Here is a 26,331-nt window from a genome sequence, read left to right as displayed (position 1 = left end):
CATGAAATAGCCATTTTACTGTAATTTCTCCCTTGCTATTAGCATGAGAATGCATTCTCGGGCTACCCCACTCATAGTAATTGTATCAGTAGTGTGGGCACAGGCTCTGCAGTGAATGGAAGAGTCTGAATCACAAGCCTGTAGGCCCAGAACAATGCATTCCCAGCCACCCCCCTCTTTCTTCTCTATCCATAACACACAACATTATTAGACCCTATTGTTGATTGTTGACGTCATTGTTGATTGCTGTTGATTTTGGTCAAAACCCTGCTTCTTCCTACAAATGGTATTGTGGTAGTTGATTATGTATTAACAACCCTGGAACTGAACCATATTGGTGGTGGTGGTCATAGGGGGGAGAGGGGGAGGTGATGATGCATGTGCAGAGAGCGGGAAATCCATGAAAAAATCTGACGAGGGCCAAGTTTTTCCAAATTTCACATTTTCATACCCTGATTTGAGGTTGTTGCTCATCTCTGTCCTTCGAGCACAAACTAACTCCCTCCAGAATAAAGGCAATGAAACATGTCTTTGTGTCTTCCTGAGCCCAGTAAATAAGTCCATAATTATCTGTTCTGTAATCTAAACCCACGGCCACGCCACCCACCTGCTCACCGATAGGGCCACGCTGCTTCCTTTTGGGGCCATCTGTTTTCAAAACATTGCACTGTTTAGTCACTTTGACAAACCCCTTGGACCTCTGTCCTTATAAATGGGTCCTAATGGTAAACAGTTGTGGGCTGTGATTACTCCGTATCTGGAGAGTGTCTCCTAAACAACCTTTCACAAACTAAAATCAAAGAGAAAAGGACAATTTTGGCATTCAGTGTGCATGGAGGCCAACATTACTTGACACTGTTTATATAAGTGACACAGCTGTTATGATGTAAAAATCCCACCTTCCCCAAACTGATGATGCATGTGGAATAACAAGTGGAGTGTTTTCCTCTGTCTGATAGAGAGGGAGTGTAAGTAGCCTCTCTCTCTCTCTATGCAAAAGATGAGGTGAGAGGGTGGTTTGAGGTCACTGATTTGCTTATAAAGACAGGGAAATATGCAAGGAAGAAAAGGAAATGGGTGAGAGAATTTTTCACTCCATTTATAGTTCCGTTGTGCCCCCTACTGGTAATGCAATTTGGGTCTGCAAGGGGTAGGTTGGGGCTATATAAATGGCCTGTTGACTGATTTAACTGAATTTAAATTGTCTGATTTAGTTTTAGTAAATTGTCTGATTTTCCTTCATTCAAGGAAAACTAAATTCATCATGAATAGCAATTTAATAAGTGTTTCAACACTATCTGCTTGGATAGTGGTAAGTAAGAATACTCTTAGGTCTCAAATTACACGCCTATAAATACAAACCGATTTAACATTTGACAATCAATACATTTTTATCAAAGTCAATTTATACAGTAACATTCCTAGATTTTGACAGGTAGCCTACCAGTATTTAGTTAGAAAGACGTCACTACTACTGTTACCTGGATCTCTGATTGGCTCAGAGAGTCGATCCGGGTACTCGGCTGGAAGGCTGGAAGGAGCCTATAGGTACCAATATGGCGGAGGTAAGAGGGAAAATAGGGGAGAAGCATCAGATTTTAAATCGATGTTTTTTACATTTTTGTCGTTAACTTTCTTTTTAAATGTTATCGAGTTCATAGATTAATGTTTTTTTGTTCTATATGTGTGGTTTTGTGTAATGATTGCTGCAATTGCCTCTAAAATATGTTTAAATGTATATACCGATCTTTCACGACAAGGCCTGTGCGCGTTCTCAGCTGCTTTGCTAACATCGACTGGGTAGATTGAGACGCCAATTTGGTGGAGGAAGAAAATAAGACATTATTTGCAAGTAATTGCGATGGTATTTTTCGGTTCTTGTGTACACAAAATAATGTATACAATCTTTAATGACCGGGGAATTGTTCCCAGTTTTAGAAATGCCGCGTAGCTAAACAAAACGTTTTTTTTTTCTCTAGCCTAGGTTTTCCTGTGTAACGTTAGTTAATAAGATTACCTTTCTCGATCATTTCCGAACATCGACAGTTTGTGGGGAAACTGGCTTTTGTTGTTATTTTGCGTCCCACATCCAAATGTTATCCTATTGCTAACATATTTACTAATCGTACGATAACATTACATCAAACCGCTTATCTATACAGTCGGTAACTAGCCGAGGAACGCTCAACTCCGTTCTCTTAAATCGAGGCGGAGTTGAGTTTTGATAACTGGTCGCGGGATTTGTTAGCAACAACCTTGAGTCACCATCAGTCGATTCTTGTCCAAATGTAAATTCTGAAAACGCTTACCTGTACCAATGTTTGTCCTGTACAACTGCCGTCCTTTCGCAGGGTGCGGAAATTAATGCTTTTAATAAAACTTTTAGCAAATACAACCACCGACTTTTATCTAATTTGTGTTGCTCGATTGCAAACTGGTCTCAGAGCATTTCATATTATTCTGTACGTAAATCCGAGACACTCCATTTAGTATGATTTGTTACGTTTGGTATGGTTTCATAAGACAGAAGGCAAAAACGAAAGGATGGGTGGGTGTATAGGTTGCGAGTTAGAATCTAATCACGGATAACTTTATAATTTTAGATCGTTAACAACATTTCCACTACTTTGAGCTAACCCTTCACCTAACCTTAACCCTTTTAGCTAAACCTAACCTTAACCCAACCCTTAACCCAAACCAAAAATGTAATCTTCAATGCGGTAGGGACGTCCCAAGGGTCCCGGATAGCACGGAGCCAATTGAATCTCATCTTATGTAGCTAGTATGTACTAGGAAAAGTTGGTTGTAATTACATTTTTTACAAGAATCGACTGATGTTTTCGACAGTGTAACAGAGCAGCATTCACATTAGCCTGGGCTGCTGCTAGTGGGGTTTATGGATGTCTATTATGGGCTTGATGTGAATGAAGAATGTTTTATGTACGAACCGGTCGCTGGGGGACTCGAGTGCATTAGCGGTTGTACACTAAGACTAATGGTGGAGATCCATAAAGCCCACTAGCGACAGCCCAGGCTACATTCACGTATACTATTTAGTCTTTTCAATGTTGCTTCATTTGTGCTCTTATATTTTTGTTCTTCTAAACAGGCTTCCTTCGGGAGTTCGAGCCCAGGTAATGTAGGAATTCTATTTTTTTTAAACACAATTCTTAATTCCAACAATAACAAAGCATCACTCTGCCTGTGTTTTGATTAAAAATCTGAGGGATGGGCCTGGATAAATGTGTAACCACTCTCAAATTCATAGACAGGGGTATGGATTCAAGGACTGACCATCCATTATATAAACATTATAGTTTTAATCATGTTTTGAAGCAATAGTGTTTGTTTACATTTCTGTTTACAAATATTGGAGTAAATGCATACATACAGTACCAGTCAAAAGTTTGGACACACCTACTAATTCCAGGGTTTTTCTTTATTTTTTACTATTTTCTACATTGTAGAATAATAGTGAAAACATAAACTATGAAATTACAAATATGGAATCAGGTAGTAACCAAAAAATTGTTAAATAAATATATTTGAGATTCTTCAAAGTAGCCACCCTTTGCTTTGATGACAGCTTAGTCACACTCTTGGCTTTCTCTCAACCAGCTTCATGAAGTAGTCACCTGGAATGCAGTTCAATTAACAGCTGTGTCTCCTCACAGCTGCCCATGTCCCTTAATATTGATGATGTGGTTGTTACTGACAAGAAGCACATGGCAGAGCTCTTTAACCACCACTTCATTAAGTCAGGATTCCTATTTGACTCAGCCATGCCTCCTTGCCCGGCCAACATTTCCTCATCTCCCATCCCTTCTAATGCAACTATCCACGATGCTTCTCCCTCTTTTTCCCTTGCCCCACTACAAAGTTTCTCCCTGCAGGCAGTCACTGAGTCCGAAGTGCTAAAGGAGCTCCTTAAACTTGACCCCAAAAAACCATCTGGGTTAGATGGTTTCGACCCTTTCTTCTTTATGGTTGCTGCCCCTATCATCACAAAGCCTATCTCCAAACTTTTTAACCCGTCTCTCCTTTCTGGGGAGGTTCCCATTGCTTGGAAGGCAGCGACAGTTCGTTCTTTATTTAAAGGGGGAGATCAAGCTGATCCTAACTGTTATAGGCCTATTTCTATTTTGCCCTGTTTATCAAAAGTGTTGGAAAGACTTGTCAATAATCAACTGACTGGCTTTCTTGATGTCTATAGTATTCTCTCGGGTATGTAATCTGGATTCCGCTCAGGTTATGGATGTGTCACTGCAACCTTAAAGGTCCTCAATGATGTCACCATTGCTCTTGATTCTAAGCAATGTTGTGCTGCTATTTTTATTGACTTGGCTAAAGCTTTTGATACGGTAGACCATTCCATTCTTGTGCGCTGGCTAAGGTGTATTGGTGTCTCTGAGGGGTCTTTGGCCTGGTTTTCTAACTACCTCTCTCAAAGAGTGCAGTGTATAAAGTCAGAAAATCTGCTGTCTCAGCCACTGCCTGTCACCAAGGGAGTACCCCAAGGCTCGATCCTAGGCCCCATGCTCTTCTCAATTTACATCAACAACATAGCTCAGGCAGTAGGAAGCTCTCTCATCCATTTATATGCAGATGATACAGTCTTATACTCAGCTGGCACCTCCCCGGATTTTGTCTTAAATGCTCTACAACAAAGCTTTCTTAGTGTCAACAAGCTTTCTCTGCCCTTTACCTTGTTCTGAACACCTCCAAAAAGGGTCATGTGGTTTGGTAAGAAGAATGCCCTTCTCCCCACAGGCGTGATTATTACCTCTGAGGGTTTAGAGCTTGAGGTAGTCACCTCATACAAGTACTTGAGAGTCTGGTTAGATGGTACACTGTCCTTCTCTCAGCACATATCAAAGCTGCAGGCTAAAGTTAAATCTAGATTTGGTTTCCTCTATCGTAATCGCTCCTCTTTCACCCCAGCTGCCAAACTAACCCTGATTCAGATGACCATCCTACCCATGCTAGATTAGAGACATAATTTATCGATCGGCAGGTAAGGGTGCTCTCGAGCGGCTAGATGTTCTTTACCATCAGACTTGCCACCAATGCTCCTTATAGGACACATCACTGCACTCTATACTCTGTAAACTGGTCATCTGAGGAACCTGTCGCAAGACCCACTGGTTGATGCTTATTTATAAAACCCTCTTAGGCCTCACTCCCCCCTATCTGAGATATCTACTGCAGCCCTCATTCTCCACATACAACACCTGCTCGGCCAGTCACATTCTGTTAAAGGTCCCCACACATCCCTGGGTCGCTCCTCTTTTCAGTTCACTGCAGCTAGCGACTGGAACGAGCTGCAACAAACCAAACACTCAAACGGGACAGTTTTATCTCAATCTCTTCATTCAAAGACTCAATCATGGACACTCTTACTGACAGTTGTGGCTGCTTTGTATGATGTATTGTTGTCTCTACCTTCTTGACCTTTTTGCTGTTGACTTTGCCCAATAATGTTTGTACCATGTTTTTGTGCTGTTACCATGTTGTGTTGCTACCATGCTGTGTTGTCATGTTTTTCTGCCTTGTTATGTTGTTGTCTTAGGCCTCTCTTTATGTAGTGTTGTGTCTCGTTGTGATGTGTGTTTTGTCCTATATTTATATTGTATTTATTTTTTTAATCCCTGGCCCCCGTCCCCGCAGGAGGCCTTTTGCCTTTTGGTAGACCGTCATTGTAAATAAGAATTTGTACTTAACTGACTTGCCTAGTTAAATAAAGGTTAAAAAAAATATTTTGTGGAATTTCTTTCCTTCTTAATGCATTTGAGCTAATCAGTTGTGTTGTGACAAGATGAAGGTGGTGTACAGAAGATAGCCCTATTTGGTAAAAGACCAAGTCCATATTATGGCAAGAACAGCTCAAATAGGCAAAGAGAAGACAGAAAACAGTGCATCATTACTTTAAGACACGAAGGTCAGTCAATCTGGAAAATGTCAAGAACTTTGAAAGTTGCAGTTGCAAAAGCCATCAAGTGCCATGATGGAATTGGCTCTCATGAGGACTGCCAAAGGAAAGGAAGACCCAGAGTTACCTCTGCTGCAGAGGATAAGTTCATTAGTTACCAGCCTCAGAAATTCCAGCCCAAATAAATGCTTCAGAGTTCAAGTAACAGACACATCTCAACATCAACTGTTCAGAGGAGACTGTGAATCAAGCCTTCATAGTCGAATTGCTGCAAAGAAACCACTACTAAAGGACACCAATAAGAAGAGACTTGCTTGGGCCAAGAAACACGAGCAATGGGCATTAGACCGGTGGAAATCTGTCATTTGGTCTGATGAGTACAAATTTGAGATTTTTGGTTCCAATCGCTGTGTCTTTGTGAGACGCAGAGTAGGTGAACGGATGACCTCCATGTGTGGTTCCCATCATGCTTTGCTGGTGACCCTGTCAGCGATTTTATATTTAGAATTCAAGGCACACTTAACCAGCATGGCTACCACAGCATTCTGCAGCAATGCGCCATCACTTCTGAGTTGCGCTTAGTGGGACTATCATTTGTTTTTCAACAGGACAATGACCCAACACACCTCCAGGCCGTGTAAGGGCTATTTGACCAAGAAGGAGAGTGATGGAGTGCTGCATCAGATGATGAGTTGGACCGCAGAGGGAAGGAAAAGCAGCCAAGTGCTCAGCATATATGGGAACTCCTTCAAGACTGTTGGAAAAGCATTCCTCATGAAGCTGGTTGAGAGAATGCCAAAAGTGTGCAAAGCTGTCATCAAGGCAAAGGGTGGCTACTTTGAAGAATCTAAAATATGTTTTGATTTGTTTAACACTTTTCTGGTTACTACATCATTCCATATGTTATTTCGTAGTTTTGATGTCTTCACTATTATTATACAATGTAGAAAATAGTAAAAAAAAGAAACTCTTGAATGAGTAGGTGTGTCCAAACTTTTGACTGGTACTGTATATTGATATCGCAACTAAGGATTACAGTTTTAATGGAATTTGAAAGTGAAATACTGAAGTTATGAATATGACATGTCTATTTTCTATTCAGGTGATCTTTATTATGATACCATGACGCTAAATCTGTTCATTAAGAAATATTGAGAAAATAATTCCATGAAAATGATTCTTTGGGTGCGACAATGGCATTGACAAGCAGTGGCATTGGCAGTGCCAGTTTTGCAGAGTTTATTTATTTGCCATTTGTCCTTAACAGTGCCATTCAACTGCGATCTAAAATAGTTTTCCCGCTCCACAGTTGGCTCTTTATCGTCTGAAGATCATGACTTCGATCCGACAGCAGAGATGCTAGTCCACGAATATGACGACGAGAGGACTTTGGAGGAGGAAGAGTCATTGGAGGGCGAGAAAAACTTTAACTCAGAGATAGCCGATCTAGAGAAGGTTGGTTGGCTAATAACAGGAAATAATGCCCAGTTTCCTTTCTTTTGGACAGGAAATGTAGTTGTTGCTTTTATTGGAAGTTTTTCATTCTGTCAATGCTTGAATGACCACATCCTTCCCTACTATAATTAATCAAATGTTATAGGCTAGGGGGGAAGAATAATGTATCACATGGAACTTTTTGTCAAACCATTCTTCACATAGCAGACATGTATTATCATCATTTGGATTGTAGAGACGTGATCTCCAATGATTTCTGTTTGTTGTAACAGGAGGGGAACATGCCGTTGGAGGAACTGCTGGCCATCTACCGCTACGAGGCGTCTGTCAGTACGGCTGCAGGCTCCAGCATGGACAGCTTTTCTGGGGAGCTGACGGATGAGCTGCCAGACATGACTTTGGACAAGGTGAACAAAATTCATTCCAATATTTTCCGATTTGGTAAAGGGAACATTGTCACAGTGTACTGTAGAGCCAATTTGTAGATATTCAAAGATGGTTTTCAGTCAAGTTCCCTTATGTATCTGTGATATAATCAGTAGGCATCTATCCCAACTATGATTACATTATAAGTGTCTGTTTTACTTCTGTATTACCTACAAAGTGTGTTTACGACAGATATGGAACAAAACAACGTGTAGCTTTTAGGATCAATTGATCCTTGGCGGGCTCCCAGCGCTAACTAACAGTTACTGATGTAACTAACATGTACTAACGATAATTGGGTTCTTCCACAGGAGGAGATAGCTAAAGACCTGCTATCAGGGGACTATGAGGAGGAGACCCAGTCCTCTGCTGATGACCTCACCCCTTCAGTCACCTCCCATGAGGCCACCGACTTCTTCCCCAGAACACTCAGATGTAAGGCAATTCAAACTTTATTAGGACATCTCAGGGATAAATGAGAAGACATTGTCAGAGCTCAAGAGCACAATTATAAAACACAAATACAATTGGTCAGATTCATATAATGCTTCATAGTGTGAATATTATGAGCCACTGCAATGTTTTATTTGTTATTGTTTCCCAAGTTTAGCCTGCAGTATACCGTCATTGAAAACTCATAATAATGGCAAAAATACTGTCAAGTGCATCTGTCATTATAAACAAAAGTACTTTAACTTATTTATCTTGTTAGATTTGACAGCATTTATCCCTTCCTAAACATTCACCATATTTTAATGACCTTGTCACGTGATGAGTTGATAAGCACAGGGTCCCATTCGTATAATAAGCATTCTAATGGGGCGTGCCCATTCTGTCTTTGCATTGTCAGCTAATACTATCTACGACGGTGATAAGGAGTCCGAGTGTGAGGAGGATGGGCCAAGCCTAGAGGACTCCAGAAAGGTAAGAAACTTGTCCTCCTTTTCAAAGTGACTTGATTGAAGAAGATACAGGATTAAGTTTCCCATAAGCACAGATTGGAGGTCAGTTCTTTTACTTTTCAATGGTTGACGGTTGTTTAGTAACGTTATTCGGTTAACTGATCCTAGACCTGCATTTACTGATGGTAGAAACATGGTGCTGCATGTTCTGGGGGTAAATCTGTTTTGTATTTGCATTTTACAGGAAATAATGGTGGGGTCGCAGCACCAAGCAGAGGTCCCCACCCACCTCTGTCACTATGGCGACGATAAGGGTGAGTGCAGGCTTTCTCAAGAGGTTAACCCATAAACCAGTTGCACTTGACAGTCAGACATTTAGCAGTGTTTCCAAGTGTAACATTGCACAGAGTGTCTAACATTGTGATTCTCATCTGCCATTTTCGTGAAGTATACGAAGATGATGACCAGTTGCTATGGTGCCCGGACGTGTTGTCAGAAAGCAAGGTCAGGGACTTCCTGTGTGAGGCGTCGTCACGGGTGACCGATGAGAGGACAGGAAGTGACATGGCAGGGGCTCATGTGAGCGACAACGAGCAGGTCAGTCATCGCTACACGTGATGGTCAATCTTCATCTAGCTGTCTGTCTTACTGGCATTGTGGAAGACTTCTGTAAGACTCGCTGGATGTCATAACATTAGACATTCTCCAGCTGCCATCTCAAAGTTATTGTCTGTATGTCAAAGTTACATGATTGTTATGGTTGTTGTCAATGTAAGTCGTTGACCTATTCCTCTGTCGTTTCCCTGTAGGCTCTGTATGAGCTTGTGAAATGTAACTACAATACTCCTGAAGCACTGGAGCGGTATTGCAGTAACATGAACTCATCAAAGGGTAAGTTACCATTTTGAATGATTAGAGGCTCTTTCATAAATGTCACTCTGTTGGGAGAGGGAAAATGACCCCTTGTGATTATTACAGAGGAATCCCCACCGTGGTCTGAAGATGAATGCAGAAACTTTGAACATGCACTACAGCTCTACGATAAGAACTTTCACCTCATACAGAAGCACAAGGTGGGACTCTCTCTCTCTCTCTCTCTGTTACTGATTTTAGAAGGTGGTGAAATGATTGTAATATCATGTTGATAGCTTCTGTAAGGATATGAACATGCATACTTTTATTTACCCTTTCTTTAAAAAGCCTGTGGTACTAACTTCCTGTGTTGGAGAACTCTTCTTTTCATCGTGTATTTCTGCCCTTCATCAGGTTAAGACACGGACGGTAGCTGAGTGTGTGGCCTTTTACTACATGTGGAAGAAGTCGGAGCGCTTTGATTTCTTTGTCCAGCAGAATCGCTTTGGCAAGAAGAAGTATAGCAGCTATCCTGGTGTAACGTAAGTGATCATTCAGTATGCTCAACAACCGTAGTAACTGAGGTCTGAATTCATTGCCAAATGTACACTACCGTTCAAAAGTTTGGGGTCACTTAGAAATGTCGTTGTTTTCCATGAAAACAAACTCAGCAAAAAAAGAAACATCCCTTTTTCAGGACCCTGTCTTTCAAAGATAATTCGTAAAAATCCAAATAACTTCATAGATCTTCATTGTAAAGGGTTTAAACACTGTTTCCTATGCTTGTTCAATGAACCATAAACAATTAATGAACATGCACCTGTGGAACAGTCATTATGACACTAACAGCTTACAGACGGTAGGCAATTAAGGTTACAGTTATGAAAACGTAGGACACTAAAGAGGCCTTTCTACTGACTCTGAAAAACACCAAAAGAAAGATGCCCAGGGTCCCCGTTCATCTGCGTGAACGTGCCTTAGGCATGCTGCAAGGAGGCATGAGGACTGCAGATGTGGCCAGGGCAATAAATTGCAATGTCCGTACTGTGAGATGCTTAAGACAGCGCTACAGGACGGACAGCTGATTGTCCTCGCAGTGGCAGACCACGTGTAACAACACCTGCACAGGATGGCAACAATAACTGCCCGAGTTACACCAGGAACGCGCAATCCCTCCATCAGCGCTCAGACTGTCCGCAATAGGCTGAGAGAGGCTGGACTGAGGGCTTGTAGGCCTGTTGTAAGGCAGGTCCTCACCAGACATCACCGGCAACAACATCGCCAATAGGCACAAACTCACTGTCGCTGGACCAGACAGGACTGGCAAAAAGTGCTCTTCACTGACGAGTTGCGGTTTTGTCTCACCAGGGGTGATGGTCGGATTCACGTTTATCGTCAAAGGAATGAGCGTTACACTGAGGCCTGTACTCTGGAGCGGGATCGATTTGGAGGTGGAGGGTCCATCATGGTCTGGGGCGGTGTGTCACAGCATCATCGGACTGAGCTTGTCATTGCAGGCAATCTCAACGCTGTGCGTTACAGGGAAAACATCCTTCTCCCTCATGTGGTACCCTTCCTGCAGGCTCATCCTGACATGACTCTCCAGCATGACAATGCCACTAGCCATATTGCTCGTTCTGTGCGTGATTTCCTGCAAGACAGGAATGTCAGTGTTTTGCCATGGCCAGCGACGAGCCCGGATCTCAATCCCATTGATCATGTCTGGGACCTGTTGGATCGAGAGTGAGGGCTAGGGCCATTCCCCCCAGAAATGTCCAGGAACATGCAGGTGCCTTGGTGGAAGAGTGGGGTAACATCTCACAGCAGAAATTGGTAAATCTGGTGCAGTCCATGAGGAGGAGATGTACTGCAGTACTTAATGCAGCTAGTGGCCACACCAGATACTGACTGTTACTTTTGATTTTGACCCCCTCTTTGTTCAGGGACACATTATTCCATTTGTTAGTCACATGTCTGTGGAACTTGTTCAGTTTGTCTCAGTTGTTGAATCTTATGTTCATAGAAATATTTACACATATTTACACAAAATAAACGCAGTTGACAGTGAGAGGACATTTCTTTTTTTGCTGAGTTTACATGAAATGAGTTGCAAAATGAATAGGATATATAGTCAAGACGTTGACAAGGTTAGAAATAATGATTTGTAATTGAAATAATAATTGTCCTTCCAACTTTGCTTTCGTCAAAGAAACCTCCATTTGCAGCAATTACAGCCTTGCAGACCTTTGGCATTCTAGTTGTCAATTTGTTGAGGTAATCTGAAGAGATTTCACCCCATGCTTCCTGAAACACCGACCACAAGTTGGATTGACTTGATGGGCACTTCTTACATACCATACGGTCAAGCTGCTCCCACAACAGCTCAATAGGGTTGAGATCCGGTGACTGTGCCTGCCACTCCATTATAGACAGAATACCAGCTGACTGCTTCTTCCCTAAATAGTTCTTGCATAATTTGGAGCTGTGCTTTGGGTCATTGTCCTGTTGTAGGAGGAAATTGGCTCCAGTTAAGCGCCGTCCACAGAGTATGGCATGGTGTTGCAAAGTGGAGTATTAGCCTTCCTTCTTCAAGATCACTTTTACCCTGTACAAATCTCCCACTTTACCACCACCAAAGCACCCCCAGACCGTCACATTGCCTCCACCGTGCTTGACAGATGGCGTCAAGCAGTCCTCCAGCATCTTTACATTTTTTCTGCGTTTCACTAATGTTCTTCTTTGTGATCCGAACACCTCAAACTTAGATTCGTCTGTCCATAACACTTTTTTCCAATCTTCCTTTGTCCAGTGTGTGTTCTTTTGCCCATCTTAATCTTTTCTTTTTATTGGCCAGTCTGAGAGATGGCTTTTTCTTTGCAACTCTGCCTTGAAGGCCAGGATCCCGGAGTTGCCTCCTCACTGTTGAGGTTGAGACTGGTGTTTTGCGGGTTCTATTTAATGAAGCTGCCAGTTGAGGACTTGTGAGGTGTCTGTTTCTCAAACTAGACACTCTAATGTACTTGTCCTCTTGCTCAGTTGTGCACCGGGGCCTCCCACTCTTCTATTCTGGTTAGAGCCCGTTTGCGCTGTTCTGTGAAGGGAGTAGTACACAGCGTTGTACGAGATCTTCAGTTCCTTGGCAATTTCTTACATGGAATAGCCTTTATTTCTCAGAATAAGAATAGACTGATGCATTTCAGAAGAAAGTGCTTTGTTTCTGGCCATTTTGAGCCTGTAATCGAACCCACAAATGCTGATGCTCCAGATACTCAACTAATCTAAAGGACATTTATTTTTTTTTTTATTGCTTTTTTTAATCGGAACAACAGTTTTCAGCTGTGCTAACATAATTGCAAAAGGCTTTTCTATTGATCTATTAGCCTTTTAAAATGATCAACTTGGATTAGCTAGCACAATGTGCCATTGGAACACAGGAGTGATGGTTGCTGATAATGGGCCTCTGTACGCCTATGTAGATATTCCATAAAAAATCTGCCGTTTCCAGCTACAACAGTCATTTACAACATTAATAATGTCTACACTCTATTTCTGATAACATAACATTTATTTTAATGGACAAAAAATGTGCTTTTCTTTCAAAAACAAGGACATTTCTAAGTGACCCCAAACTTTTGAACGGTAGTGTATGTCGACGAAGTTCCCTCTGAATATGATGATGGCCTGTGAATGCAAATGTTATTTTAATGTGCTTGCAACTACACAAAAGGGGTGGAGATTGCTAATTGTTATTATGGGAGAATGTGTCTGTGTGTGTTAACGTCTTGTGTGTTCCCCCTGCCTGCAGGGACCTGATGGACCGGCTGGTGGACGAGGCGGAGGGCCTGGCAGTAGACAGCTCCTCCTCTGTGTGCTCAGGCGGAGGAGGAGGGGTGAGGATGGAGCCCACCACAGAGCAGCAGCTCAGCCTGCTCAACTCCATCACTGCCAGCGACCTCACAGGTTAGTCAACAGGGTCTCAGGGTCTCAACACAGTATGTAGCACAAACGGACCCTCTCCTTCCTTAATAGGCTTGTGAAAAATAGTTACTCTAACTTCAGATATGGCATTCTGTATTACATTACACAGATTACACACAACAATACAACTTTATACATTCAACAGAAGTCCTAAAAACAATACATAAGAAATCCACAGATAACCAAGTAGTTTATATATGTTTCCCCGTCCCTCAGCCCTGAGTAACAGCGTGGCCACAGTGTGCAGCCCAGCGGAGGTGAGCTGCCTGGACTCGTATGGTTTTCCCCCTCTGGAGAGCCTCCACCGGGGGTCCCTGGCACAGGAAGAGCCCCTGGGCTTCCCCTCCAACGGAGGAGATCCCGACTGTCTCAACATGCTGGATGCTGGCTTCTACCACTCGGGCCAGCGGGGAGGGGTGTACGGGGGCAAGGACTGCGAGCGGCCTTCTAAGAGGCTCAAGTTGGCGCTGCCCGACTCTTTCATCAACGACGTTTCCGTGGGTAACCTCGGTGTGGACTTTGAGGGGCGGCGGAACACGGCACACCACCGCATCACCGGCGCCAAGATGGCGGTGTCCGTCACGGACTTTGGGAGCTTGGCGGGCAGTGGGGAGCCCAATGGGTTTATGGGAGCACATGCACGACGTCACAGCACGGCGCTCCAGTCAGAGTGACCACCCCCAGAATCCCTCTTTTAAATCCACCATCCCATGTGTACATAAGACTCACTCACTGGAGATTTTTGTTTAATAATTATATATACACATTTATTTCGTTTTTGATTTTATTTGTGAAATATGACATCAGTGATGTCTTTATCGTATAGAACAAAAAATCTTGATTTCTCAAGAGTTTATATAGCCATTTATTTTCCGCGGCCCTGAGATGTCAGTGTCCATGTAGAGTGGGGCCCAGCCCAGCCTGTCCCGGAGGCTGCGGATAGACAGTTGTGTTTTGTTCCTCATCCCTCACACACACATCTACAGACGACTTCTTCAAAGCTACGTAATCCTGCCACTCATATACAGTTGCCAAACCAGCTTTGTTCTGGTTTACTAAGTTTGTTCATTATTAAAGTGGTATTTTTGATTAACAAACAGTGTTTACAGGTACTTGCAGAAGCCAGGCTTGGTCAAATGTGTTTTGTCCGAGAGGAGCCTGGGTTTTGTACTTAATGCAACAACACTCGTGGTGTTGAGGCGGTGTAGGTTATAACTAGGAGCATATCAGTTGCTAGGATGTTTTTCTCTCCCTCTCTCCTTTGTTTTTGTTCCTGTGGAAGCTTCTTTTGTACTCGGCTTGCTTTTTTTCAGACTTTAACAGTCTGAAGTGGCCAAACCAGAGGAGAATGTTCTAGAATTTTAACAATATATTATATGATGATTTTCCTCAGTGTTCAGCTGTGACAGAGCTTGCCAAAACATTTTAAACCTTTTTTTAAATCCGCCAATTTTATTAGCGGAGTCAAGTGATCAATGTAAAGACTTAAAGGCTGGGTCTGACACCCGACTAATCTGGCCGGTTTTATCTGTCCATCAGATTATCTGAAACATGCCCTTAGAAATCAGTCTCTTATTGCCCCAGAAATTAGCCAATATCATGACAATATTTAACATTATGACAGAACAGTTTTTGGATTGGCATTATAGCATTACACTGAGATGTCGTGTTCATCTCCAGTAATGTATATAGTTTCTGCCCTGTACTCTTAGCACAACATGTATTTCTTCATAAATCTATTTGGCCCCAGTTGAGTGCTAATTGTGCTGTTTGCATGTTTATCATGGAGCTTGATCAATCTGCAAAAGTTAGGGTTTATTTTTTCCCTCTACTGTATTGCTCTTTATTGAAACTACTTAAAAGGCCTGCATAAGCTTGTTAGCAGTATTATTTCTTTATTTAAAGCCACTTTTCTTCCTTTTCTGCAACTTCCACTGTACTGACTGGAGGATGCCTTGTATTATCCAGTCCATAATTTCATGTCCAGTTGCAGTCTAACAAAGATTCAACTTCTATTTCTCTTGACTGAACTAATTGTGAATTGTTGAGTGTTGGGGGGTCGTCATTGTCTTTTTAATGTATGCAGTAGTGATTGCTTAATTTACCTATGCATTGTGAGTTTGATCATTAGTTGGTTTCAGGGGTGTATATATACTGAACAAAAATATAAACGCAACAATTTCAACGATTTAACAGAGTTAAAGTTTACAGAAGGAAATCGGTCAATTGAAATAAATAAATTAGGCCCTAATCTATGTATTTCACATGACTGGGCACTGGGTGCCAGGCCAATCAGAATTAGTTTTTCCTCACAAACGGTCTTCATTACAGACAGACATACTCCTCGGCGCCCCCTTCCCCCCTCAGACTATCCCACAGGTCTGCGGTTGTGAGGCCGGTTGGACGTACTGCCAAATACTCTAAAACGACATTGGAGGTGGCTGATAGTAGCGAAATGAACATTAAATTCTCTGGCAACAGCTCTGGTGGACATTCTTGCAGTCAGCATGCCAGTTGCGTGCTCCCTCGACTTGAGACATCTGTGGCATTGTGTTGTGTGTCACAACTGCACATTTTAGAGGGGCCATTTATTGTCCCCAGCACAAGGTGCACCTGTGTATTGACCATGCTGTTTAATCAGCTTCTTGATATGCCACACCTGTCAGGAGGATGGATTATTTTGTCAAAGGAGAAATGCACACTAACAGGGATGTAAACAAATTTGTGCACAACATTTTTAAGAAATAAGCTTTTTGTGCATATGAAACATTTCTGGGATCTTTTATTTCAGCTCATGAAAACATGGGACCAACACTTTATATGTTGCATTTATAGTTTTGTTTAGTATAATTCTGAATGTCACCCACAAGTCCATAGATTTTTTTTACATAAACATTTACCATACAATCATTCACTATCCTGAGTATGTACAGATGTTTTTTTTGCGTTATCTAGTCATTCTGTTTCTATGGCAGACATTGGAGTCAGCTGTTTGTTCACCTTGCATTGTTTCCCCAAATGTGGACAGTTTCATGTAAATAATTAACTAATAGCCTTAAATGTCTTCATTGACCTCTTTAAACTTGTGAATCTGTGTTGATACAAATACTTAAAATTAGATTCCTTGTCAAAAGGCAATAATGTGTCTATGTACTGACATTATTACATGTTTTTACATTTTACTGATTGGCTTTTGGTGTTTGGATATTTTGGGGGGGATTTTTCCCCTTGGCAGTGGGAGACAGCAAAACAATGCATGCTAGCTGTGTGACAGTTCTCAAATGTACCACTTAAAAAGGCTTTACCTAAGACGTATTAATATATTATTCAATGTTGCATTTTGAAGTTGCAATCATCATAATATGTACAAATCCCATTTTGTTTCTCTTCATTTATTTCCTTTACACATTTCTGTCTTGGTCTTGGTGAAAGGGATGGCTTCTGTAGTCAGTATGTTGAAAGATGGGTCTGGTTCAGAATCAAGCCCTTGTCCCTTAGGTACTTGCATAGATCTGGGCCCGTATCCACAAAGTGTCTTATTCATTGTGATCTAAAAGGCCAAACTGATCCTAGATCAGCACTCCTACTCTGAGACGCTTTGTGGATACGGCCCCTGGTATGGTTGGATAGATGGAACCAAAATGGCAGATGAACTACTACCATATTGCTTATACCTATCCAATGCTTTCAGATACATCAAGTGCCTATGGGTATGTACCAGACCATTGTTACTCACCATCATCAAAAGTGCAGATGTAGTGGGTGTCTCCAGGCTCTCTCTAGCTTTAGCTTTAGCAGTGCAGTGATATTTATTTCACCCTATGGTTTGGTATAAAGACTCAGAAATACTGTCTGAATGTAAAGGCCATTGACTAGTAGATTTAAATTTTGATTTTACAACCCTGTCCTGAAATCTCATAATGTGATATTTTTGGGGAAATCTCTGGAGAGACTTGTGTGTAAGAAAGCACTAATTTCTTTTTATATTTTGTATTGTGTTTTGAAGTTTAATAGTACAAAAAGATATAGCAGTTGTGGTTGTTAAAAAAAAAAAAACATCTAGTTCTTTGAAGTAAAGAAAACACCTTTGTGAATAAAACATAAATGTATATCCAGAAATATAGACAATCAACATATTTACTATCGAATGTTCAAGAGAAAATCGCTTTTGTTTAAGAATTGTACATAGACACTGAATTGTTTTTTGTTTTTTTTCTTTGGGTTTTGTTAAACATTTTGTATTTTCTGTTCTTTAATACCTGATGTACAGATCCAGAAATAAAGCTCTGGAAAAGGTCTCAAGATTTCTGCTTTACTCAGTTTTATGTGCATTAACTTGTGTGACAGCACGAGTGAATTTGTGCTTTTTGTGGTGGATCTCTCCCCAAAATTGGTCACTGTCCCCACCTCTAATAGCCTAATCCCTACACTTAAGCCAAAATCTGCCATTTGGGCCTTAATATCTTTCCCTTTTTTACATGCAAAAAAGTTACATAGGCCTAAACCATTAATGGTGACACAATGTTACAACGTAATAAATGTTGGACACATTACATTTGTTGAACCCGTTAAAGTGCTGCCGTTTCATGGGTTTGTCATTAAGCCTACAGAAATGACGTGGTTAAATCTTGTTTCTTCTGTTGCTTGTGAAATGTATTACATTGCAATAGGCTTTCACACATTTGCAAAGATGTGGCTAGCAGGCAGACATTTTTCACAAAGAAAGGGTGAGAGATTGGCTATATTGAACATTCAGAATGGCCAGCGTGTGCGTCTTAGGCTTCAAGGGATGTCGGAATTGGAGGCTCTTAAATAACAAATCTGCTCAATGCAAAATATTTCTTCCTTTTCGATTGCGATGGTGTGATATGCCACGGAGAAAAGCCAATAACCGGTACGTTCCTTGATCAAACATGGCAAAAGAAATGCAATAACCGGTGAGTTCTTTGATCAAACACAGCCCTAGGCCACGGGAGAATTACGTGAACAAATTCTACCGCCTGGGCTTTGATGTAATGCAAAAGCAGATATTCAGCTTCTCTTATTGTTCAGAGCTTTACCTGAGAGATGTCTATGTCTTTGTAAGTCGCTCTGGATAAGAGCGTCTGCTAAATGACTTAAATGTAAATGTAAATGTAAATGTCTCTAAGGTGCAAGGCAAGGTGTTTGTCATAGGCTGAGGGGGTGTGTAATGAACTGAGGCTGGCATTCATTTCATTGGTGATGAAGATGACGGCACTATATTTAACTGCACATTGGCCTCAGATGTCAAAGCGGTTCTTGTTGGAATTGACAAGTTGACCTTCCTTAAATTGGCCAAAGCCTCCTGTTATCTGCGGGATCCAGAGTCCGGATGGAAGGATCTGGGGCGCCGCCAGGGATTTTGGGCCCCATGAAAATATATCACATTGGACCCCACCACCACAGGCCACACCAACCCTGCACAATTGCTGTAACCAGACACCTCCAGAACCCAATCGACCCATTCAAAGCTTTAAATAACTCTACCTTTGTAGTCCAATATTTACTGTATGATATTTACTGACACTGAGCTGTGAAAATATAACACTGTGCAGACATGCATGCAACATTCTGCATACAGTGGAATTCACTATTTAATGCAAGACCCTCTGATACCCTCTAAAATACCATTTTTTTCACCTTTATTTAACCAGGTAGGCCAGTTGAGAACAAGTTCTCATTTACAACTGCGACCTGGCCAATATGAAGCAAAGCAGTGCGACAAAACCAACACACAGTTACACATGGGATAAGCAAACATACAGTCAATAACACAATAGAAAAATCTGTATACAGTGTGTGCAAATGAAGTAAGGAGGTAAGGCAATAAATAGGCCAATAGTGACGAAGTAATTACAATTTAGCAATTTACACTGGAGTGATATATGTGCAGATGAGGATGTGCAAGTAGAAATACTGGTGTGCAAAAGAGCAGAAAAACAAAATATGGGGCTGAGGTACGTAGTTGGTTGGATGGGCTATTTACAGATGGGCTGTGTACAGCTGCAGTGATCGGTAACCTGTTCTGACAGCTGATGCTTAAAGTTAGTGAGGGAGATATGTCTCCAACTTAAGTTATTTTTGCAATTCGTTCCAGTCATTGGCAGCAAAGAACTGGAAGGAAAGGCGACCAAAGGAAGTGTTGGCTTTGGGGATGACCAGTGAAATATACCTGCTGGAGCGCGTGCTACCGGTGGGTGTTGCTATGGTGACCAGTGAGCTGAGATAAGGCGGAGCTTTACCTAGCAAAGACTTATAGATGACCTGGACCTGGGTTTTGCCACGAATATGTAGCGAGGACCAGCCAACGAGAGCATACAGGTCGCAGTGGTTGGTAGTATATGGGGCTTTGGTGACAACACGGATGGCACTGTGATAGACTGCATCCAATTTTCTGAGTAGAGTGTTGGAGGCTATTTTGTAAATGACATCGCTGAAGTCAAGGATCGGTAGGATAGTCAGTTTTACAAGGGTATGTTTGGCAGCATGAGTGAAAGAGGCTTTGTTGCGAAATAGGAAGCCGATTCTGGATTTAACTTTGGATTGGAGATGCTTAATGTGAGTCTGAAAGGAGAGTTTACAGTCTAGCCAGACACCTAGGTATTTATTGTTGTCCACATATTCTAAGTCAGAACCGTCCAGAGTAGTGATGCTAGTCGGGCGGGCGGGTGCGGGCAGCGATCGGTTGAAGAGCATGCATTTCATTTTAGTAGCATTTAAGAGCAGTTGGAGGCCATGGAAGGAGTGTTGTATGGCGTTGAAGCTCATTTGGAGGTTTGTTAACATAGTGTCCAAAGAAGGGCCAGAAGTATACAGAATAGTGTCGTCTGCGTAGAGGTGGATCAAAGAATCACCTGCAGCAAGAGCGACATCATTGATATATACAGAGAAGAGAGTCGGCCCGAGAATTGAACCCTGTGGCACCCCCATAGAGACTGCCAGAGGTCCGGACAACAGGCCCTCCGATTTGACACACTGAACTTTATCTGAGAAGTAGTTAGTGAATCAGGCGAGGCGGTCATCAGAGAAACCAAGGCTGTTGAGTCTGCCGATAAGAATACGGTGATTGACTGAGTCGAAAGCCTTGGCCAGGTCAATGAAGATTGCTGCACAGTACTGTCTTTTATCGATGGCGGTTATGATGTCGTTTAGGACCTTGAGCGTGGCTGAGGTGCACCTGTGACCAGCTTGGAAACCAGATTGCATAGAGGAGAATGTACGGTGGGATTCGAAATGGTCGGTGATCTGTTTGTTAACTTGGCTTTCAAAGACTTTAGAAAGGCAGGGCAGGATGGATATAGGGCTGTAACAGTTTGGGTCTAGAGTGTCTCCCCTTTGAAGAGGGGGATGACCGCGGCCGCTTTCCAATCTTTAGGAAGCTCAGACGATACAAAAGAGAGGTTGAACAGACTAGTAATAGAGGTTGCAGCAATGGCGGCGGATAATTTTAGGAAGAGAGGGTCCAGATTGTCTAGCCCAGCTGATTTGTAGGGATCCATATTTTGCAGCTCTTTCAGAACATCAACTGTCTGGATGTGGGTGAAGGAGAAGCGGGAGGGGCTTGGGCCAGTTGCTGCGGGGGGTGCAGAGCTGTTGGCCGGGGTTGGGGTAGCCAGGTGGAAAGCATGGCCAGCCGTAGAGAAATGCTTATCGAAATTCTCGATTATCGTGGATTTATCAGTGGTGACAGTGTTTCCTAGTCTCAGTGCAGTGGCCAGCTGGGAGGAGGTACTCTTATTCTCCATGGACTTTACAGTGTCCCAAAACTTTTTGGAATTAGTGCTGCAGGATGCAAATTTCTGTTTGAAAAAGCTAGCCTTTGCTTTCCTAACTGACTGTGTGTATTGGTTCCTGACTTCCCTGAAAAGTTGCATATCGCGGGGACTATTCCAAGCTAGTGCAGTACGCCACAGGGTGTTTTTGTGCTGGTCAAGGGCAGTCAAGTCTGGAGTGAACCAAGGGCTATATCTGTTCTTAGTTCTAAATATTTTGAAAGGGGCATGCTTATTTAAGATGGCGAGGAAAGCACTTTTAAAGAACAACCAGGCAAATGTGCTAAAGGCCATCTTTTACAGTCTAAATGTAATTTTAATGGTACAATTCTTGAATGGGAAATTCTCTTAACATTAATGAATAACTTAAAATAAATATAACTTAAATATACATTAACCTCTTCAATTAAATTAAATTAACATTATCATCTATAGAATGATATAACAAACAAAATAATAAAATCAGCAGCAGATTGTTGAACTAAGTATACATACCAACTAGAAAATAAGCAGCTGGAAAAGTGGAAATGGAAAATGGAAAACAAAATGGAAATGAAAAGGCCTGATGGTGGCGCTAGAGGAAAGGTCAATAGGTTTCTTCCACTTGGGGTCTTGATTGTGCACAACAAATGTTAGGGCAATCCAGCCAATACTTTGAGATATATCTTGTTCTCAGTCTTGTTCTCAGCCTGTGGGCATCATGTGTGTAGTGATCCAAAATCCATAGCCATGCCATGTAACAGTTATCACTGGCCCTTACTCAGCTTTACTCACCAAGAGCCCAGCGCCGAGCCTTCTTGCTAGCTGATCACTGATCAATTCTTTGAAGTCCAGCTTTCTAGCTAACTGACTTTCAATGGACAGCATGGCAAGACTGCAAAGCCTGTCCATAGTAGACCTCAAATCGTTTTTTTTATCAGTTTTAGCTTACTGAAAGCTCTCTCGCCACCAGCAACAGTCACAGGCAGTGTGCAAAATATACGTAAAGCAATGCACACTTCTCCAAAAAATGCTTTGCAGCTGCATCTTACAAATTGCATTCAGGAGACCAAGAGGGGACAAGTTAGGGGGGAAAGTGTACACTGTTCAGGTGTCTTACTTCATTTTGAAACTCAGGTGTAAGATCTCTGGAATACTTCATGATCAGTGGTTGGCACACAGAAGGGACTTCATCCTCACTAATCTGCCCAACTTTTAGAACAGCAGAAAATTATTATACAATTTTTGCAGTGGTGTGGAACCTAGTGTCCAAGTCACTTATGATGTTGTCCATAGCAGTAAAAAACACCATTGCTGTACTGTCCTGAGCTGTCTCCTCTTGAGAGGTCTCATCATGGAATCTCTTCCTTTTCCCATGGCGGCTGTGTTCCTAAATTGAGGTGCAACATCCATTTGCGTAGCAATCAGTGTTGCCTCAGACAGGAGAGACTCCCATCCATCTCTAAGAGCCTGCATCTCTTCCTTTAAGGCTCTGATGTTGGCTGCCTCTGTGTCAAGTGAGCTTTTTCCTGACCTTACGAATCACATTCCTGTCCTCAATGCATTGCAGTACCTGCAATTATGCCAACTGACATGTCATTCAACACAATGCCGCTCACCTCCTTCTTCAGTTGGGAGTTGGGCTGGTTCAGGGGTATGGGGATGGGGAGACAGGGCTGCTGAGCCTGAAGCTGCATCTGTTGGGCCTGGCACCAGGCAGGGACAGCTGATTTAGTATGAATAGCTTGCTAAAAGTTTGCCTGCATTGATTAAATGTTGGCTAAAAGAGGAGCGAAATGTAAACACTCAGAATTTTCTGTGAAGATATTAAGTAACTAATGTTAGGGGAGCAACAGTAGCCCATTTCAATACAGAGGCTCTCTGGGTGTTTACTTTTTACCAAAATCAAGAAAATAAAAAGAAACCGTTAGTTTTATTAGTACATTGTGTGTGTGTGTGTGTGTGTGTGTGTGTGTGTGTGTGTGTGTGTGTGTGTGTGTGTGTGTGTGTGTGTGTGTGTGTGTGTGTGTGTGTGTGTGTGTGTGTGTGTGTGTGTGAGAGAGAGAGAGAGAGAGAGAGAGAGAGAGAGAGAACATACTCTATTACCAATTCTCATCTCTCTCTGTCTGGTTCTGGGTGTCTGACAGCATTCTTGGAGGTGGCCACAGGCCGGAAGGCAACGGTGATCTGCAAGCCCCTTTGTTTGAGTGCATCTCCAATCAGTTCAGAGTGAACCCAGCCTAGCGCCTGGTGGTGGGGGACCGTATTGAGTCTGGAGACAGAAATGCTGTTCGTGGACCACTGTGGCCTGGATACCATGCTTACACTCACAGGTACAGTATCTCTCGGATGAAGACGGCCCAGGAGAAGAGATTGATCACTCCACAAACCACAGCTTTGTGCCAGACGATGTTGTTAACACTATTGCTGACTTTATACTGTGACGCTCTGAATTTGTCTCAACCGACTGAGTGCTTCCGCTGCGGATGGGGAGCTTCCCCTTTAATTCCCTATTAAATAGCTAGCATCAGCTCCACAAATGTTGGTTGTGACAGTGGCGCGAGAGAGGAAGTAAGTGTTCAACCCTCAGCTTGGAAGCTCTACCCAGTTTGTTTTGTTGGATTTAAAAGCGTGTACTGTAGCCGTGGCGCAGAATCAAACCAGTATCGGATCTACTTATGTCTAATGTTGGACTACCGATCTACTTTGGTCTCAGCTGTTTTAGACTTTCTCTGCTGGAGATATGTGGCGGATTGGATTGTCTGACTGACCACAACTGTTTTGCATACGGTATTTCATTTGTTTTGGGGTGATTTATACAGTGTTGGTTTGTGTTCAGTTGTAGTAAGACTACTGAGATTTCTGATACTCTTTAATGTGTGTGGAACGGGAGTTTATTGCAATCTGACTGTATGAATGAGACCGGTTTTACATGGCTTTATGCAAGGAAAAAGGAAAATTGCGTGACTGAGGTCACTTGGGTTCACTGAACTAATTTACCGGGCTGGACTCATTTTAGGCCCGAGGTATGGGACTTTTCTTGAGGAACTGGAGATCATTGTGTTGTAACATTGTGTGTGTGTGTGATCATTTATTTTGGTAATACAACCAACTACTTTTACTTATTGTGCTATTGTAATTAATGTACTTTTTACTCCATACATTTACCTTGACACCCAAAAGTGCTCGTTACATTTTGAACGCTTAGTAGGACAGGTAAATGGTTAAATCCACGCACTTATCAACAGAACATCCCTGGTCATCCCTACTGCCTCTGATCTGGTGGACTCACTAAACACACAGGCTTCGTTTGTAAATAATGTTGGCGTGTGACCCTGGCTATCCATAAATTTAAAAAAAACTGGTGCCATCTGGTTTGCTTAATAAGAAATTTGAAATGATTTATACTTTTTTTAGCAGTTACATTTACTTTTGATACTTAAGTATATTTTAAACCAAATACTTTTAGACTTTTACTCAAGTAGTATTTTACTGGGGGTCTTTCACTTTTACTTGAGTCATGTTCTATTAAGGTACATTTACGCAAGTATGAAAATTGGGTACTTTATCCACCACTGCTTTTACAAGTCCTTTGTATTGGTGCAGACTTGACAGGCTGGACAGGACTCATTCCCAAACAAACAAAAACGAGACTCAATATTTTCTCTGGTAGGTACAATCTACCTGGCACCACTATCAAAAAACAACTTCAAGTCAAAACCGTTACATAAAAAATGGCACCCCAGATGGGACTTCGCAATATAGAGAAATAACCAAAGCAAATCTTTTGTGTGGAATTTAAACAATGGATTCAACTCAAGAAAATGTGCTCATCCATATCATACCTGTCAATGGGAATACACAGGTTCGTTCTGAAAATGGAGCTGACAATGCAAATAATGTGAATACTGAGGATGTGAATGGAGATAATGGAGTTGATTTGGGCCAGAGCCCTGGGAATCTGAATGCTCGGTGTGGACCACAGGTCTAACCAGTGACTCTCTTATTGACATGGACCTGTGTGAAAGTTCTAAGCTAGCTCTCCCGCTGACACCCAACCTTCCTCCAGAGTCTGGTTTATCTCCAGAGGTTGTAGTCTTACAACTTCAAGGTGACATACTTGATATTCGTCGGACTCAACAACATCTCCAAACCACCATCAATTCAATCGCCTGAGTGAAGAGCAACAACAGAGTGCAATGGAATTTAGAGACTCACTGAGCACTCTAACCCACATGCTGACAATGCTTAGTGAGAGTGGAAGAAGGGAAGTTACTGCTGACATGGACAGGCAGTTTGACTACCAACGAAACCAACTCACTGCCACCCTCCAATGGCACCTGCAACATCACCACACTGAGGTCCACAAGGATGTTAATTCAGTATTTTATCCTCCTTGTGAACCCTGTAGACCACTTGCAGACAGAGCTCTCTAAATGTGGTAAAATGTTGGAGGACGTGGCTGTTGACATGGTCTCCATTAGGCACAACTCCTTGCACAGAGCTTCTCTGATGTCCACTTCTGTTCAGACCACTGAGGGCCAAGCTGGCACCTCAGAACAGCCAAGTGTGGCAGTCTTCTCTGCCATTTCTCCGGTACAGATAACCCCTGGTAATCCTTCTGATTATCACCTTTTACAGGCTGTGAGAAGAGCTGGAACAGCCAGAGGAGTTAAGGCTGTTGGAACAGCTGCAGAACAACTCTAATGTACAGTACCAGTCAAACGTTTGGACACACCCACTCATTCAAGAGTTTTTCTTTAGTTTTTTTACTATTTCTACATTGTAGAATAATAGTGACGATGTCAAAACGATGAAATAACACATAGGGAATAGTTTACTAACCAAAAAAGTGTTAAGCAAATCAAAATATATTTTAGATTCTTCAAAGTAACCACCCTTTGCCTTGATGACTGCTTTGCACACTCTTGACATTCTCTCAACCAGCTTCACCTGGAATGCTATTTCAACAGTCTTGAAGGAATTCCCACATATGCTGAGCACTTGTTGGCTGTGT

At 42.2% G+C, this 26,331-nt stretch overlaps 1 protein-coding gene and 1 pseudogene across 1 annotated transcript; both read left to right on the top strand.

Moving 5' to 3' along the window:
* The first annotated feature begins 1,503 nt into the window (after window positions 1–1,503).
* LOC106585028 (mesoderm induction early response protein 3-like) lies at window positions 1,504–17,839 on the top strand. The gene is made up of 13 exons (XM_014170769.3): window positions 1,504–1,565; window positions 3,110–3,134; window positions 7,239–7,384; window positions 7,657–7,791; window positions 8,122–8,245; window positions 8,661–8,734; window positions 8,957–9,026; window positions 9,161–9,309; window positions 9,522–9,603; window positions 9,691–9,785; window positions 9,979–10,106; window positions 13,370–13,524; window positions 13,759–17,839. Exons 1-13 carry the CDS (start codon window positions 1,557–1,559, stop codon window positions 14,214–14,216), a joined length of 1,650 nt encoding a protein of 549 aa, XP_014026244.1. The 5' UTR covers window positions 1,504–1,556; the 3' UTR covers window positions 14,217–17,839.
* Window positions 17,840–18,360: 521 nt separating this feature from the next.
* On the top strand, window positions 18,361–18,938 carry LOC145863927 (chronophin-like; annotated as a pseudogene).
* The last annotated feature ends 7,393 nt before the right edge of the window (window positions 18,939–26,331 follow it).

This window comes from Salmo salar, chromosome 24 (genome assembly GCF_965601325.2).
Source record: "Salmo salar chromosome 24, fSalSal1, whole genome shotgun sequence".
Lineage (NCBI taxonomy): Eukaryota > Metazoa > Chordata > Actinopteri > Salmoniformes > Salmonidae > Salmo > Salmo salar.
The sequence above is the reverse complement of the archived record's forward strand: the minus strand, read 5'-3'. Positions and strand labels throughout refer to the sequence as shown.